Source organism: Eleutherodactylus coqui, chromosome 1, assembly GCF_035609145.1.
Source record: "Eleutherodactylus coqui strain aEleCoq1 chromosome 1, aEleCoq1.hap1, whole genome shotgun sequence".
In the NCBI taxonomy this organism is placed as follows: domain Eukaryota; kingdom Metazoa; phylum Chordata; class Amphibia; order Anura; family Eleutherodactylidae; genus Eleutherodactylus; species Eleutherodactylus coqui.
In genome coordinates this window covers 484,594,905-484,613,156 of record NC_089837.1, presented here as the reverse complement: position 1 = coordinate 484,613,156, position 18,252 = coordinate 484,594,905, and the positions used below count along the sequence as shown (strand labels likewise).

The 18,252-nt window shown below is 44.6% G+C and overlaps 1 protein-coding gene across 2 annotated transcripts in view; it reads left to right on the top strand.

The window, feature by feature from the left end:
• Nucleotides 1-15,082, top strand: part of RB1 (RB transcriptional corepressor 1) — a 168,075-nt gene extending 152,993 nt beyond the window's left edge. For both annotated transcript variants that reach the window (XM_066586021.1, XM_066586015.1), the window contains exons 22-27: nucleotides 2,906-3,019; nucleotides 3,198-3,364; nucleotides 4,384-4,414; nucleotides 5,791-5,924; nucleotides 6,718-6,764; nucleotides 11,737-15,082. In XM_066586021.1, the coding sequence (XP_066442118.1) occupies nucleotides 2,906-3,019; nucleotides 3,198-3,364; nucleotides 4,384-4,414; nucleotides 5,791-5,924; nucleotides 6,718-6,764; nucleotides 11,737-11,825 (582 nt within the window). In that variant the 3' untranslated portion in view covers nucleotides 11,826-15,082. The remainder of the gene's footprint in view (nucleotides 1-2,905; nucleotides 3,020-3,197; nucleotides 3,365-4,383; nucleotides 4,415-5,790; nucleotides 5,925-6,717; nucleotides 6,765-11,736) is intronic.
• Nucleotides 15,083-18,252: the final 3,170 nt, after the last annotated feature.

Sequence of the window (18,252 nt, the reverse complement as noted above, 5' to 3'; positions counted from 1 at the left end):
GCCAACGGCGCGAGGAGCCCATGCACGAAACGAGCAGCAGGCACGTGCCGGGTCCGCGGCAACCTCAGCCGCGGGCGGCCGTCATTAACAGGCGCGGGCGGCGGCACATCAGCCGCGGCCGCCCATTAAGTTGCTGCGGGGGGCCGGCAGCCATCAGCAGCGCATCAACCGTGGCCGTCACCCCACAGGCCCGGGCAGCCGGCGGCACATCAGCCGCAGCCGCATAAACAAGTAGCTGCGGGCGGCCAGCAGCACAGCAGTCGCGGGGGGAGACATCGCGGGCGGCTAGTGGCATATCAGCAGCGGCCGCCCAACAAGTAGCCGCGGGCGACCGGCAGCACAGCAGCCGCTCACAGCAGCCGCGGAGGGGACCGTACGGGCGGCCAGTGACACATCAGCCGAGCACATCAGTCACGGCCTCGCCAAGTTTAAAAAGGCCGCCCACCATACCGCCGCGGCATATAAGCCGTGGGCGTCCACCAAACAGCCGCGGGCGCGGCATAAACATCGGTGCTGCGGGTGCATAAGCCGCAGCCGCCCTGTAACAGCGCAGCAGGCGGCATAACTAGCAGCGCAGCTAACGAGCAGCGCAGCAGGCGGCATAGCGAAACAAGCAGCGCAGCTAACAAGCAGCGCAATGCACATCGCAATAACAAAACAAACCCACATACTTACCTCCTTCCAGAGGTAGGGTGGCTCCTGGGCTCCAGCAGAGCTTCTCCCCATCATCGCCTGCCTTTGATGGGGCAGTGGATGCCGGACCGTTAATAAGGGGGGCTCTATGGCTGGCGGGTCACACTCAGTTTGGTGGCCGAGTGTGCCTCCTTGTCTTCTGAGGGGGCCCGGCAGACAACAGAGGGCTACATATCACCTCTGTTCGCCGCCCTCGGTGGGTTAACGGGGAGAGTCCTGCCTCCCCGTTATGCCCTGGCCTTCCGGAGAAAAAAACGGATAAAAATAAAAAATAAAACATAGTCTCAGCAGGAGAGACAGTCCTGCCTCCTAGACACTAAGCTAAAAACTGAGCTAGCATGCTGCTTGCAGGAGGGGTATAGCTAGTGGGAGGAGTTAAAGGGGTTGCCTCGCGCCGAAACGTTTTTTTTTTTTTTTCCATAGGCCCCCCGTTCGGCGCAGGACAACCCCAAGGGATGTGTTAAAAAAACAAAAACAAAACATATTACTTACCCGAATCCCCGCTCTGCGACGTCTTCCTCCTTCCTTCACCAAGATGGCCGCCGGGATCTTCACCCACGATGCACCGCGGGTCCTTTCCCATGGTGCACCGTGGGCTCTGTGCGGTCCATTGCCGATTCCAGCCTCCTGATTGGCTGGAATCGGCACACGTGACGGGGCGGAGCTACGCGGTGACGCGTAGAAGGGGCGGAGCCAGAACGCCGCTCGTGCTGGACCGAGCAGAAGGGGAGAAGACCGCACAGCGCAAGCGCGTCTAAAAAAGCAAGGAGACATCAGAATTAGACGGATCCATGGAGACGGGGACGCTAGCAACGGAGCAGGTAAGTGAATAACTTCTGTATGGCTCATATTTAATGCACGATGTATATTACAAAGTGCATTAATATGGCCATACAGAAGTGTATAACCCCACTTGCTGCCGCGAGACAACCCCTTTAACACTTGTGCTTAGTGTCGCCTCCTAGTGGCAGAAGCTATACCTCAAGGTCAGAGCTGTGTCCCCCAATGATAACAGACGAGAAATTTTTGTTTACTCCTGTATACACCTTGCGTTTTTAATTACCATCATGTAGTCCACCCCGAAGTGCACACCTGATGGTGAACTGGACACACTAAACTAAGCCATGTATAGTTTTGAGACTGACGCAAATTGTAGTTTCACAAAGTTTGCTGCTTCAGTGTTTTTAGATTTTTTTTTTTTAGGCTACATTCATACTCTCAGGATGGGTCATCAATAGTCGATCGGTAGGGGTCCGTTGCCCATGTTCCCTGCCAATCAGATGATTGAAGTGACAGTGAAGCTCGGGTGAGTGCCGCTGTCTCTTCAGTCCATACCAGGCTCAGTCCTGTTCATTGTATAGCACCTAAGCCTGGTATCATAGCTGTGTCCCATTCACTTGAATGGGATGGAGCTGCTCTCAAGCCATGTGATGAATGAACATGACGTCACTGACCTGATAAAAGGCCACAGTGCTCGCAAGAGCACCGTGGTCAGCTGATCAATGGGGATTACAAGCAGCATATCCCCACCAATCAACTAATAAGGACTCATTCGGAGGATGGGTCATCAATAGTTTAGTGCTGGAAACCCCTTTTCAGGTGTCCATACATCTTCAGTAGTTGTGAGTCAAAAGCTCATTTGGCCAATTCTTTCCCTCAACTCCCCAAACACAAGAATGTTCAATGTGGCCAATCATTCATGTGTTTTATGTGGTGACAATGGAGAAATCCACAGCTTATCTCCAGGTAAAAGGATCAGTGCTGAAATTCAATACGCTTGATCCTTGTTTCCTCTCAGCATCATCTGTCAGGGGAAAGTCAGGAGGCTCACATACACCTACAAATGCTGTCCGGTCCCATCAAAATTGGTAGGTTCGGATAACTGTTGTCTAATGTGTATGGGGGGAGGGGAGTGTTTTGACGATGACAGACAGCTCACACCTTGTAAGTTCAGTGTTCCTTCTACTGGATTGCACTACACAATGAAAATGGAACAATACATTGTAACAGACAAATATGAAAAATAGGAAACCTAGACCAGAATGAGAATATCTGATACTTCCCTCTTATATTGGAGATCCATTATTTGCATATCGTGGAGGGAATCGTCACGGTTTACTTCTGCTTCCATGTACATTGACTGTTTTTATAAAATGTATTTTGGGCATTTCCTGTTGAAATCATTTAATTAGCTATTTACTTTGTTTTACAGACGTTTAAGCATGTGTTAATCCGCGAAGGACAGCACGACTCAATCATAGTGTTCTACAACCTGGTCTTCATGCAGAAGCTAAAAAGTAATATCTTGCAGTTTGCATCCCCAAGGGTGAGACCATAATTTCGTCTTATAACACAATGGTGAATCATTCAAACACACAGAACACGGCCACGATTTGTAGATTGCAACAATGTTGTCATATTAAAGCATGTTAATAACTAAAAGACCTAAGAACCATCATGGGTTTTTTTGGCTAACTTTTGGTTTTTATGCTTTTGTCTTTCAGCCCCCAACCTTATCTCCAATTCCTCAAATCCCACGGAGTCCCTACAGATTTCCAAATTCTCCTTTAAAAATTCCTGTGGGAAGTAACATCACCGTTTCCCCTTTAAGAAGCCCATACAAATCGTCTGATGCATTGCTTTCACCAACAAAACTTACGCCAAAAACACGGTTTGTTGTGTTTATACATAAGCTGTCCATAGAGGTTTGTTGACAAGCTATTGTATATTCATGGATGCAAGGGGTAGAGCTGGGGGAATTATTGAATTGGTTGAATTTCAGTTTTATTCCTGCATGAATCCTACCTGATACATCAGTTAGCCGCTCACCCTTCCTCATACTACATAGTAATAACATGCGTGTCCAGAATCTCATTACATCTGAAGACTTGCAGCTGAACACGTTTCAGTCTACAGTTATGTTGTATCCGTTATCACATTGCACGTCAAGTTTTTATATGTACTTCAAAGGTCTCATTTACATGGGCTTTCTGTCCGTATTGCGTCCGTATGTTTTATGGACGTAAGACGGACAGCATAAACCCCGTTGATTTGCATTGGGGTATTCAGAAATTACAGAAAGTCCTTTTTTTAATCCATACGTGAAATCGCCCATTAAAATCTATCGCAGCAAATGCGCAGTTGCATATATATGCACTGCGCTTTCATGCATGTTGGCAGGAGACAGTGGGTAAAAAAAATGACATCTATTGGGTCGCCTTGGTAAAATCTTGGTACTACAAATTGCACTTGTATCTTAAGGTGATTTCACATCTGTGTCTGTCCCTCAGGCTTTCAAAATCATGGGACGATTAGCGGATAAAATCCCGCAGGAGCACAGGAATTTGAACGATTCTAAACAATAATCGTCCCGTGCAAAACGGCCCTTTTAGTCTTATATGTCATGAAATAAATAACAGTAGTTGTATGTATTCTTATGTATGTCCTCCTGGTGTAGTTTAGACTCTGACCATACTTTGATGTCACGTTCGCCGTTGATTGTGGTGGGTTTCTTCTTTTTGTTGTTCTGATGCACAGAATAGCGTAGCATGCTGCAGTAATTTCCATAACAGATCTATAAGAAGCAACGTGACCAGTGTGACCAGCGCCTGTTATACGCTTGTATTCTAGTAATAGTATTCTTCAAATTAACAATGTATATTAGTCACTTCCTGTCATTGGTCTTTCTAGAATCCTGGTATCCATTGGGGAATCATTTGGGGTAAGTAGGTATTTGCTATATTACACTTCTCTTATAGTTTCAGGGACGCAACATCATCCTATCCGATCATGTGACTATTGCATATTAATTTATGCTTTGAACGGAACGGAATAGTTGGATTGCAATTGTAAGGCAGACTTATTTTGGCGTTTGCTTTACTATTAATATTATTTACGCCGCTGCAGGTTTCCCTGATGTAGAACTACACTGAAATGCGTTATGAAATGAGAGTAACATCTTTCATATGTAACACATTACTTATGTAGTTGATTACATAATAAATGTGCTGTGTGTCTCATATGTTTCTTGTAAAGGGATAGTTAAAGGGGCTTCCCAGTTGTAAACTATTAACCCTTTCCAATATACTGTCTGAAAACATTACGATTCAAGGCTGTACAGCTCCAATGTTGGAAGACGTCCGTCGGGGTTCTCTAACTGTATATTACCAGCCTCTCTGCTGTGGGAGCCTATCCAACAAATCACCTCATGCAGTACTGGCTTTAGCCAGCAGATAGCGCCGTTGTATAACGGCAGAAAAAGAGTAAGCCCCCTAGGAAAACCAGGATACAAATTGGATTGGAAAGGGTTAATGGCCTGTTGCCAGAATAGGCCATTAATAGCAGATCGTCAGGTATCCCGATCAGTTGAGTCACTGCACGGTGCCTGATTTCTGCTTCAAGCAGACAGCTCCGTTCCCACTGCAGTGGTCATGCTTGGTATTGCATGCAAGTTTCCATTGAGATTAATAGTTGACAGGTTTCCTTTAAAGGGGCTGTCCAACTCTAATCACCAATGAGTATTATAAACTAAGTTACGGTGCTCATAGGCCAGGTGCTGATGAGTCTGGGGATGTACTGTTTATACTTACCGGTCTCCCTGTTCCCGCGCTGTTAACCCTGAGAGTTGACGCACATCAGTCTCACATCTGCAAACTGTGAATGCACACTCTCATAGAGAACAGTGGGAGTGGGCACGCACAAGCTGCAGAGATGAGTCTCCTGCATTGTCTGTGCCCTGAATTCCATGGGTTACAGCGTGCGAACGGAGAGACGAATAAGTATAAAAAGTACATCCCGGACTCCTTGGAACCTGGCCTATTAGCACCATAACTTAGTTTATGATGTTCCTAGGTGATGACAGGTTCCCTTTAAGTGATTATTTTCTACTTTTTCTATTCTACCTGTGTCGTAACAATTTGCTCAGCATTTGTGTTTCATCTATCTAAAAGCACAATTACTGAGCGGTATGATTGTAGATTCTTTGCAAACCTACCATTCCCAGCATGTATTTATGCAAAAGCTAAAGATCCACATGTTGGGGACCACTGGCTCACTGGTTATTGCTTCTATTAATACATATTTTATGTCCTCTTTTAGGCATCAGAGAAGTTTCAGAGAATCAATCAGATGGTGAGCAGCACAGAACGACCCATTAAGAGGCATGCAGATGGCACTGCCCCCAAACCACTGAAGAAGCTTCGCTTTGATGGCCACGATGAGCCGGATGGAAGGTATGAGTAATCTTCACATGAACGCATGGCGTGAGACTACAGATGTGAGTCGTCATTTTGCACTAAATTGACATTAGGTTTTGAGATGAATAATATAGCATCAAAAGAAGAAGAATTAAAAATACAGGTACGAACAGGAGATGGAAGGGAGGAGGAGAAATATTACTGGAAAGAAGGCTAACTCAAGCAAAAAGGGGAGTAAAATCGTGACAAAACGCCAGAACTGGCCCCACGAGCTGCACGCAGCATTGTTCTTACTGCCAGCTTGTTTCACTTGCTGCCTCGGGCAGTGTACATTACTGTAACATGTTTCATGCAAGGAAAATTTAATTTTGCCTGAAAAATCTTTCTGTAGTTGCCGTCGAATCCATATGATACAAAATACAGCACAAACCACATTATATACAGTCCTTTATTTCATAGTCTGTCAGTTCTCTGCACTATAATGCTGCACACAGGATTTACAGATTGTTAGTGATGGGCATCCATCATTCACTAAATGACTTCCTGGCAAGCCTGGAAAGTGTCCAAATGTCTTGGGAAAGTTTGATGACATGTTCGGAGTAGTTAATGATAAACCCATTATATTACAGTCCAGTGTACACTCCCATATTCTTGAAGGGATATGACACCTCTAGTACAGGTGTGGTGCTTCCTTACCAGCGTTACCTTAGACGTCTATATCCTGTGTTGATAAAGAAGTTTGTCATCTCAGTCTTATTGGTTTCTCTTTTATTTGACAGTAAATCTTAGAACGATTTCCTGACTTTTGGTCTATTCTTCTGTCTTTTAGCAAAACTACTTCAGAATCAAAATTCCAGCAGAAGCTTGAAGAGATGAGTAAGTACTTACCAGTCGGTATCAGCAAGTGCTGTATTCTTGGGGCACCAGTAAGGAAGTGGTAACGATTATACCGATGTGTTGGTAGGGTATTCCTTTCTGAAATAGGTAGACTTGGGCAGGAAAGGCCTTTTTACACTGAAAGATTATCGTTCAGATGATCGCTAGATCATGCACAACTCAACGAGAATCGTTCAGTGTGAACGCTGCCAGCAACTCAACGACAAACGATAATTTGTTTGCTGATTGCAGAAACCGAACGACGAACAGTCATCCCTCTATGAAGCACTGCCTGTTTGCTGTGAATGGAGGTGAGTGGCCAGAAGTGATCGCGGCCCGCTCCGCCTCCGTTCACTGAACGATTACCGCTGCTGGATGAAAGCACTTGGGTGACTGTTGGGCGCTAAAGCGCTCCACAATTGCCCCGTCTATAAGGACCCTAAGGGATCTCATCCCAGCCCTGCTGTGTTTGAAAAGCACCATCAACCTAGAAATATACGTCTCTATTCCATTGCAGGATATGTTATATGGACTACTCAGAGCGTCCTATACGGAGATGCATGCAAACAGCTTTGATCGATACAAGAACATTTTCACATTAAAATGACAAAAAAAATCTGGCAAGAGAAACTTTCCTTTTTCTAAGCGTCCTTTATACAGTTGGAAATAATCCATTGGATTGCTGCATCTCCTACGTTTGTGTGACATGTATGTAGTGTATTGCCGTGACTGGTAGTTCTAAAGCCTTATGGGATTTAATGAAGGTATTCAGAAAGCAAAGTTCACTATGAGTCGCCAGCTTTTGCTCGAGATGCGAGTTTGGACCTTTAGGCTCTCGTATCTGGCTCAGGGTCCTAGAACATCACACATTACCGCAGCGGCCTAAAACTATCAGGGGTTTTACTTTTATAGTGTTTGCATTATAAAAGGCAGAAAAAAAGAGAACTTTTCTTTGATGGTTCATGAGTCACGGGCCATGAAGTTGGCTGTTGAAGCATAAATTAATAGGAAACAAGAACTGAAAGGAGACTAGAGCTCATGAAAGTAAGAACTGTTTCTCAACATGAGATTCTTTTTCTCTTTGTTTCCTGTTTGACGTTTCATAGTGACGTATCAGTTGCCGAAACAGGAATATTCGTGCTGGAATAGTCTGCCACCTGCTTTCCTTACACGTAAACAAGTCTATTAGGCCGTACATCAAAGCATCAGACCGCTTCAGGATATGTTCACATCTTGTATATACTGTGTTTCCCCGAAAATAAGACACTGTCTTATAATAATTTTTGCTCCAAAAGAGGCACAGTGTCTTCTTTTCGGGGGGTGTCTTAGAATACTTACCTAGCAGCCGGCGTTCGGGTCCCTCGTGCTGGTCTCTGTCGCTGCTGCAGGCTTCCGTGTCCTCCTGCACACTGACAGAGCAGTTCTTCCTAGTAGCAAGGCTAAATGAATGGCTGTGATTGGTTAATCGAGCTCCGTCTTTCATTGGTTGACCAGAGAAAATATGAATTAAACCGGTAGACAAAAAATCAGCCGACAGTCATACTGCAACGACAGTCTTAATGCCAAATTGTTGATGGGCTTATAATAACAGGAGCATTGTCGATATAAGGCTGCATTCTAACTGCTTTCTGTACGCCAAATGAATCCATGAGCCTCACTTACCTGAGAACGGTCAAAACAGTGTCTTATCCATTGGGCTGATATATGTTGGTATTCATTTCCAGCTGTACAGAATACTGTAGTCTACAGCGATATTGTATACAGAAATATCCTACAAAAAGCTAATTCCATGTGGTATATGTATTAACATGGGGAGCCTATGGGTGACGGATGCCACATTAATGAGAGGTATATTTTAGAAAATGCTCTCTAAGTATACATCCGACTACAGTGGGTTGGGAAAGTCCTCGGGACCTTTCACCTTTTTTTACATTTTATTATGTTGCGGCCTTGTACATCTAAAATAAAAAGTTTTCTTCCATCATTCTGCACTCAATACCCCATAATGACAAAGTGAGAACAGAATGGTGGAAATCGTAATTAAGAAAAAAAAATGAAAACCCAAGATTTTGCATTGATATTATTATTCAGATCCTTTGGTATGACATTTGAAATTTAGCTCTGGCCTATTTCTCTTCATCATTTTTGAGATGTTTCCCTACCATGATTGGAGTCACCTGTGATAAATGTAGCTAATTGGACATCATTTCAAAAGACACCCACACCCTGTGTATATGTTCTCACAGCTCACAATTAGATGATGAGCGAGCATACTCGCTAAGGGCAATTACTCGATCGAGCATTGCCCTTAGCGAGTACCTGCCCGCTCGGAAGAAAAGATTCGGCTGCCAGCGGCAGGCAGGGAGCGGCGGGGGAGAGCGGGGAGGAACGGACGGGAGATCTTTCTCTCCCTCTCTCCCCCTCGCTCCCCGCTGCTCACTGCCGTAACTCACCTCTCACCCGCGCCGGCAGCAGAACCTTTTCTTCCGAGCGGGCAGGTACTCGCTAAGGACAATGCTCGATCGAGTAACTGTCCTTAGCGAGTATGCTCGCTCATCTCTACTCACAATGCATATCAGAGGTAAAACCAAGCCATGAGAGGTAAGAACTGTAGAGCTCAGACACAGGATTATGTGGAGGCACAGATCTGGAGAAGGCTACAAAAACTTTCTGCTGCACCGAACGTTCCCAAGAGCCCAGCGGCCTCTGTAATTAAGTGGGGGAAGTTTGGAACAACCAGAACTCTTCTTAGAGCTGTCCAACGCAACAAACTAAGTAATCGGGGGAGAAGGGCCTTGGTGAGAGCGGTGACCAAGAATCCAATGGTCATTCTGGCTGAGTGCCAAAGATCCTGTATGCAGATGGGAGAAACTTCCAGAAGGTCAACCATCACTGTAGCCTCCACCAATCTGGGCGTTATGGCAGAGTGGCCAGAGAGAAGCCTCTACTCAGTAAAAGACACATGAAAGCCCGCCTGGAGTTTACAAAAAGCAACTAAAGAAACAAGATTCTCTGGTCTGTTGAAGCCAAGATTAAACATTTTGGCTTCAATTCTAACTGTGTGTCTGGAGGAATCCAGGCGCCGCTCATCGCCTGCCCAATACCATCCCTACACTGAAGCCTGGTGGTGGCAGCCTCATGCTGTGGGGTGATTTTCAGCGGCTGGGACAGGGAGACCGGTCAGGATTGATGGAAAGCTGAGAGGAGCAAAGTACAGAGATATTCTTAATGTAAACCTGATCCAGAGAGCAAGAGACCTCAGACCGGGCGGAAGGTTCACCTTCCAGTAAGATAATGACCCTAAGCACACAGCCAAGACAACACAGGAAGGCTTAAAGGGGTTGTCCCGCGGCAGCAAGTGGGGTTATACACTTCTGTATGGCCATATTAATGCACTTTATAATATACATCGTGCATTAAATATGAGCCATACAGAAGTTATTCACTTACCTGTTCCGTTGCTAGCGTCCTCGTCGCCATGGTGCCATCTAATTTCAGTGTCTAATCACCCGATTAGACGCGCTTGCGCAGATGGGTCTTTTCCCTTAGGCTCGGTCCGGCAGCAGCGGCGTTCTGGCTCTGCCCCCTTGTACGCGTCATCGCGTAGCTCCGCCCCGTCACATGTGCCGATTCCAGCCAATCAGGTGGAGCCAGAACGCCGCTCGTGCATTAAAGTGCATTAATATGGCCATACAGAAATGCATAACCCCACTTGCTATCGCGGGACAACCCCTTTAAGGACAACTCTGAATGTCCATGAGTGACCCAACCAGAGCCCGGACTTGAACCCAAACAAAAATCTCTGCAGAGATCTGAAAATATCTGTCCACAGACGGCCCCCATCCAACCTGACAGCTTGAGAGGATCAGCAGAGAAGAATGGCAGAAAATCCCCAAATCCAGATGTGCAAACCTTGTGGCATCATACCAAGAAGCTGCAGGCTGTGTAATCCCTGCCAAAGGTACTTCAACTAAGCACTGAGTACAGGGTGTGACCGCTTGTGTCAATGCGAAATGTTAGTTTTTCATTTGTAAAATATTTAAAAAGATTAACTTTCTATTCTCACTTTGTCATTATGGGGTATTGAGTGCAGAATGATGGGGAAAACTTCTTTGTTTTTTTTTATTTGCACAAGGCCACAACATAACACAATGTAAAAAAACAAAAGGGAAGGGGTCTGAAGACTTTCCGGGCCCACTGTTTGCCGCCAGTGCAGTGAATAGATCCTTACTGATGGAAGTGTGTGTTGTGTCCCATAAGCACTGCAATGGGCGGACTCTGTTATTAAGCATGGCTACAGATCAGATTCCAGATGGCATTATTGCAAGTTGGTACATTTTAGAAACTACTTGTCTATTGATCACTTTCTTTTGACTATACTGAACCTCATGTAACAAAATTGTCTAACATTCATTTCTTAACCTGCTTTGGATAAATGAAATGAATGTAGTAGGATGCTCTGGGCCACAGGCCCTGCTGAGGCGCAGTGATCCCTACCTTTCCTTGCTGTATTAGAGCATCTGTGCAGGCACAATTCTAGAAATGAGGTCATGCAAAAAAAAAACAAAAAAACTATTTTTCCTTTACTTTTCATGAGAATTTACCACAGATTTTTACAACAAGCATTCTCTTTGCATCTCCAGGAGGCTACATGCTCCATAAAAAGCTGCAACAGTTATACGATCATTAACCCTTTCCCATCCACTGTCTGACTTCTGAAGACATTATGATTTAAGGCTGTACAGCTCCGATGTTGGAAGGCGTTCGTCGGGGTTCTCTTACTGTATATTGCCAACCTCTCTGCTGTCAGAGCCTATCCAACGTGTCACCGCATGCAGTACTGGCTTTAGCCAGCAGATAGCGCCGTTGTTAAGGGCACAAAAAGAGTAAGCCCCCTAGGAAAACCAGGATACAAATTGGATTGGAAAGGGTTAAATTGACTTAATATAATTTTCTTTTTTCTTTTTACCAGAATCGACAAGGACAAGGATACAGAGACAAAAGTCTGAGGAGTCACCAGATTCGATGAAGACCGAAGACTCCATAAAGAAGGAAGACTAGGAGAAATGATCTCCAAACCCCACTACAATAATGTCATCCGACTCTGCAGACTTTCATTGGTTTGTCTTTTATTTCCTGGAAGTGTCATCATACATATTAATGCCATGTCTGGTAATTATTACTTGAATCTTACTATTTTCAGCAGTAGCTTAGAGAAAGACTAGCCAACGTTTTCCTAATGATGGTAGCCTCCAGTTCCTCTAGACCTTTCTACTACCTCCCGCAAGACGAGCAGTAAATCCGAACCCCTTAAGCCCGAGGCCACGTCTATGCACGGTTCCGCTGACCTGAGAGTGCGCTATTTATTTTAATTGTATCTGACTTGAATTTTATTTAAACGTCGTGCACATTCTCACCTTACTTGATGATCATTTGCTAATTCTTACTACTGAGGACAACTATTTACCATTGATGACCTAGGTGAAACCTCTGTGCATAGTCACTGCATGACTGCGACTCCGTATCTGCTGTACATTTAGCGGTCAGGTTTTAGATGGAGCGTTGCGCTTGACCTTTTTATCTGCTAAATATCTCAATTTTAAGTGTAAAAAATAAGAAAACTGGAACCGATTTTCTCATTCATACACATAAAAACGACACTGCTGGGGTTTTAATTTGTCATCCTTCTCGCTTCCTATTACCTCAAGAAGGGAACTGACATTTTCCGAGTGCTGCAACCTTGTTTGGTGCTGTCGTTGTAGTGTAGTTCGGACAAGACTTTAGTGTGTGCCTTAAAGGGGTTATCCAGGTAGTGCGGAGTCAGATTGGAAGCGCTGCTTCAACCCCTGTGCAGTGGCTAGCATTCGTATTTTCAAACACAGCTCTCATTGAAATCAGTGGGAGCCCAGTCTGCACTTATGAGCGCCAGCCACTACACAGGGATCGGAGCAGTGCTTCCGCTCCGACCGCAATGTACCCTGGCGGGCGCTTCCTGGATAGCCCCTTTAAGGTCACCTTGCAGTATCTGTATACTGCCAGGAAAGCTCCCGTACATACGTTCTATTTACCCAATGGAGGACAAGTGTCCTCTGTATGGCTGGTACATGGTGTTCTAACTTTTCTTTTCCCTCACTGCATAGAATTGCACAGTCTGCTGTGTTGTTCCATACAGAGGTAATCCACACAAAAACCTCACGGCATACTTTAATTTATTTTAAGCCTATATGTGACATACACTATTGTATAGCCGTACAGTGATGTATGTCAGGAACTCCTCCTGGTGTACACTACAAACAGCGTGAGTGACAGGAAAGGAATAGCCACTTTGCATACACTTAAAGAGAATTATTAAAGGAAAATGAATAAGCACAGCGTATTATATATTGTATTCTAGTAGAAGTGGTCATATTGGTCATACATGGCAGTCTGAAGGCATCTTGTGAAGAACACTTATTGCCTAAAATATTTAGCTTTGTGTTTGCTCAGCACCAATGAAGGTTCAGCTTAAGATATTTTTGTTGACCTTTCAATGGGAAAACCAGGAAACACTCCGAGCTCTCCAAGCTAAAAGGCAAAGGCCCGTCCCTCCTGGTCATCAGAGGCTTACCATCTTATTGACTGCCTTCCCAATTTACCACGGATGTTTTCTGACATTTCCCAAGTACATTTCATCATGTAATGTATGCCAAATCCTTCAGTGTCTCTGCAGAACTTTTGTTTAAGAAGATGTAAAACTTGCCATTCATCGGCCAACTGAGCGAACAGCACTGATGTCCGATTAGACGGCACATGCAACAGGCCCAGAGGCCGACATCCAACCACACCGCCTTTCCTTTTCAAATCGGCAAAAGATTTTAGTCCTATTGTTTTGTCTTAAATAAAAAAAAAACCAAAACTATAAGTACATTTATACCCAAAACAAGCGTTTTGGCTAAGCACATAGGTGCGCAAAACAAATGCACTCCGCGCATGTTAAAAATGCGCATGACTGAAGCTCCGTGCCCATTGCTTTAATTGATTGCAGACAAGCCCCGCAGTAGTTTTCGGGGAAGGGCTTGAAATATAAGCCCTTCGCTGAAAAATCATCCCTAGATGTTGTATAGATTTTTTTTTTATTTTTTAATCACCTATTCGTTGCTGTGCAGCTCCAGCGCGTCTTCTCGCTGGCTTCACCGACACTGTTCTGAAGCTTTTTCCTGCCGGGATTTAAGAATCCCCGCCTCCTGAAAGAGCATCGTCTGATTGGCTGGTTTCCCAGCCAATCACAGGCACCGCTTAGTTGTCATTCAATGAATACGTTCCAGAATTGCTTCTGTCTAAGATACAGTTCCATGTTACAGTAAAGCCATGTAATCAGTCCACGCGGGACCCAGCTTACGTGTATTGCTTTACCTAACAATATGGCTGCCACCCCTGTTTGGTCCAGAAAAACGTAATTTTTTTTTTTTAGCAATTAGCTAAATTATAATCTCTTTTTCTCCATGATTTCAGTGTAAATGGAAACCTTATATTCAGCTATAAAGATATACTCCCTAAGTACAAGGCCCTTATCATGGGTCTTCATTTATTTCTGAATGTTTATTGAAGCAAGAATTGTACAACTGCATAAACTAGGCCTTAAAGTGTTTTTTTTTTTAATTTTGGAGAAAATAAGTAAAAATGATGAAATAAGAGATGCAGATGGGGAGCAATACATTAAAAATTGCAATTAATTGCTTATCATTTGTAAAGTGATACTATGTCTGTGTCCTTGGTCACCTGTGCCATGTCTTCCTATGTTTATATGCTTTCTCTGAAGGCTGTCTCAATTCTCAGATGCTTTTACTACATGTGCATTGTGGATCTAAAGTTCACTTTACACAGGATGACTGTCAGGTGTATAAGCCCCCGCCAGCCATCCCACTGACTGTGAATGGAGGTGGAGCGGGCCGGAGATCTTTTCCAGTCACCCGCCTCCATTCACTGCAAACAGGCAATCATTGATAGAGGAACGACTCCTGTTGACATAGGGCGGCATTCACTTTTGGTTTTTAAGTCAGCTAAAAACCAAGCTACTCCAAGAAGTGAGCGATTTCTCTCGTTCACTGGCCGTGTGTACACAGCATGACTATCCCCCGAATCCAGTGTTTTCAGCGATACTCTCCCCATGTAAAGGTACCTTTTACGCTGCAGTCAATGGGATCCTAGCTCATGGTTTTGGAAAGGTAATCCATTGCATGTGTAAGCACCCCGCAGCTCCAGGGCTGTGACCAATGACTGGTGATTATGTTCAGGATCTGTTTTTATTTCTTTTAAAAATAAAAATAAATTCTAAAGCCCCTTGTGTTATCAGATGCTTGGATTTGTACGAGAGCTATAGGAATAGCGGATGCCAATGTTCAGGATTAGCTTTTATACAGGCCAATCTATCGTTCAGATTCCCACGATCAGCAGGAATATGAACGATTATTGTTCAGTGTATATGCAAGCACCGACTGAACGAGAAATCAGCCCGTGTAAATGACTGCCTAATACTGGAGACGGGCGGAACGATTCCCAGCACACGCCGCCTCCATTCACTACTGATGATCGTTCCTGTGTAGAAGTACAGGTAGGATCATCGCTGCAAAGAGCTGTTGGGTATCTGTGCCCGGTAGGTCATCCCGTCTAAAAGCACCCTTACAGAGAAGGCTCAGGATAAAGGACTTGCAGCTTTATCTACAGACAATGTCCTCATGTGTTCATCCTTCACCGTCTATTCACACTATACTCTTTAAAGGATCATAAGATCACTAAAAACAGCAGATACTGAACAAGATACACGCTTCAATGAGTGTCTAGAGCCTTACAATAGCCCCTTGTAACCAACAAGTGATCCTATCCTTCCAGTATCCCTCGCCCCTGTGCTGGTGCATGAAGAAGAGGTATGGATGCGGTTATCGGTCATGCTGAATGAAACAATCAGGACATTGTGGTTATAGGGAAGTAATCTTTATTTCACGCACACATTTCGGACCTGGGCACCATCCTTTGCCAAATGTAATAGATATGATGGTTGCCAAGCCCTTAAAGGGGTTGTCCCGCAAATTAAAGTAAAGCTAAACACTTCTGTATGGCCATATACATGCGCTTTGTAATATACATCTTGCATGAAATATGTGCCATACAGAAGTTATATACTTACCTACAGGGGTGGGGTCCCCCCCTGTGTTGGCGTCCCCGTTGCAATGGCGCCGACCAAAGTCCTCTTCTCCTCGCTGGAACCGTCGCACTTGCGCAGAGACGAATCTTCTCCAGGATGGTCCGTGCGCACGAGCTGCGTCCTGACTCCTCCCTTGGCCGTCCTCTTCTCTGCGTCATCGCGTTGCTCCGCCACATGGTGCCGATCAGCCAATGAGGTGGCTGGAATCGGCAGTGGAGCGCACACTGCAGAAGAACACCCACGGTGCACCGTGGGAGAAGACCAGCGGCGCCATCTTCAAAAAGAAGATTCTGCCACTGAAGAACAGCTGTCCGAGGTAAGTGTCCTGGATGCCAGAAAAGGATTTACTGTGCATTTTCTGCCCTTTGGTCGCTAGGGCCAAAGGGCAGAAATTTTTCTTTTTCATTTTGCCGCAGGACAACCCTTTAAGTGTAGTCATTACTCTTGTTGGTCCTTCCCTTCTATTAATAGATTTTAAGTGGGGAAAAGAGAATAATGGAAAACCAGTAATAAGATTTTTCATGGCAGCTACTTTAACCTTTTCCAATCCAATTTTGGATTCAGGGTTTCCTAAAAGGCTTTCTCTTTTTGTGGTTATTACAACGGTGCAATCTGCTGGCTAAAGCCAGTGTGTGTGCGCCAGAGAGGCTCCGACAGCGGAGTGGCTAGAAAAAGATGGTAAGAATACCCTGTCGGACGTCTTCTTATATTGGAGCTGTACAAGCTTCAATCAGAATGTAGGAAAATGTCACAGTGGATTGGAAAGGGTTAAACGGAACCAGTCACACAAAAAATGCAGTCCAATCTGCAAGCAGCATGTTCTACAGCAAAAGTTATATCTAGTTCTTTGGGAAACAAATCGGTATAACTTGTAAATTTATTGATCGTAATCTCTGCTCATTCTGAGAGTCCAGTGGGTGGTCCTACTCGAGTTGTTTCTGTATGTACATAGAGGGAAGGCTGTCGATCACTAATAGCACAACCCACTGGACTCTTAAGACCACACTAAGCAACCATCTATCGATTCTTCACCAATAACGTTACATATCAATCTGCTCATCTCCTCCTGCTGTAGAACATGCTGCTGGCAGTCCAAACTGAATGTTCAGCATGACCAGTTCACTTTAACCCTTTCCAATCCACTGTCTAACGGCTGAAGACATTCTGATTGAAGGCTGTACAGTTTCAGATGTCAGAAGACGTCCAGCAGGGTATTCTTACTGTATATTACTGGCCACTCTGTTGTCGGGGGCCTCTCCAGCATGTCATATACCGCAGTACTGGCTCTAGCCAGCAGATGGTGCCATTGTATAATGGCAGAAAGAGAAAAACCCCCTAGGAAACCCTGAATCCAAAATTGGATTGCAAAGGGTTAATACGTAAGGAGTTACATCAGCAGTTTATAATCTAGCTCTGAAACTGAACTCTGTATTTTTACTGACAAATGACACAAAACGGAATATTTCAAGTTAGTAGGATCGGGTAGTCGCAGTGTGATCTGGATAATAATGCTGCTTTAAGTGGTGCAATGTGCCTTTAAATAATCACTGTAAAGGTCTGCCTGACCCCAGACCTGTTTATGTAGTGGTTAAAGATAAAGTATTATGTACTTTCCTAATGAATATATTAAGAACCTGCACTCGAGGTACTGGGACTTTTGGGCTAAGGCTACACAGCAACTTTGGCCATGACAAAGCTCAACCAAAGATCGGGGTGTAGCCCTGTGACCTCACACTTTCATTGAAGTCAATGGGTTTATGATGCTACGTGCCAGTTACTGCAACCCACGGATGGCAAAGAATCCTCCAAGGTTTGATTTCTTGTCATCTGTTGGTCGTGGATTCGGTAACTCTCACTGCGACCTCAATGAGCGTAAAGTATAGAACTGCACCTCAACTTCTTTCACTTCCTTATCTGTAGAGGAAAATAAAAAGCTACTATTTTCTGGTTACTATGGGAAGCAGATATTTTGTCGCAGGTTGTATCCATAAGGACCGCTGTAGAACATATATTAGCCATGGTTGAAGTGTCACATTGCAAAAAACAGCATTTCGAGGTCAGATCCTCTTGACTATATAGGCATGTCAATGCGAGCCCTCATCACAGAGACAATGCAAGTGCGGTTTAAACAAAACTTTGTAGGCTGTGGGGTAAAAACCACTATTGAGGTCATGAGCAAACAGATTTCACCAGTTGTGATGTAAGGTATAAAAATTGCAGCATCGCCCACTTCTTTTGTGGAATTGGGTTTTTTTTAAGCGGATTTACTTCATATTCTACTCTTCCAGACAATACAGCAGTCACATG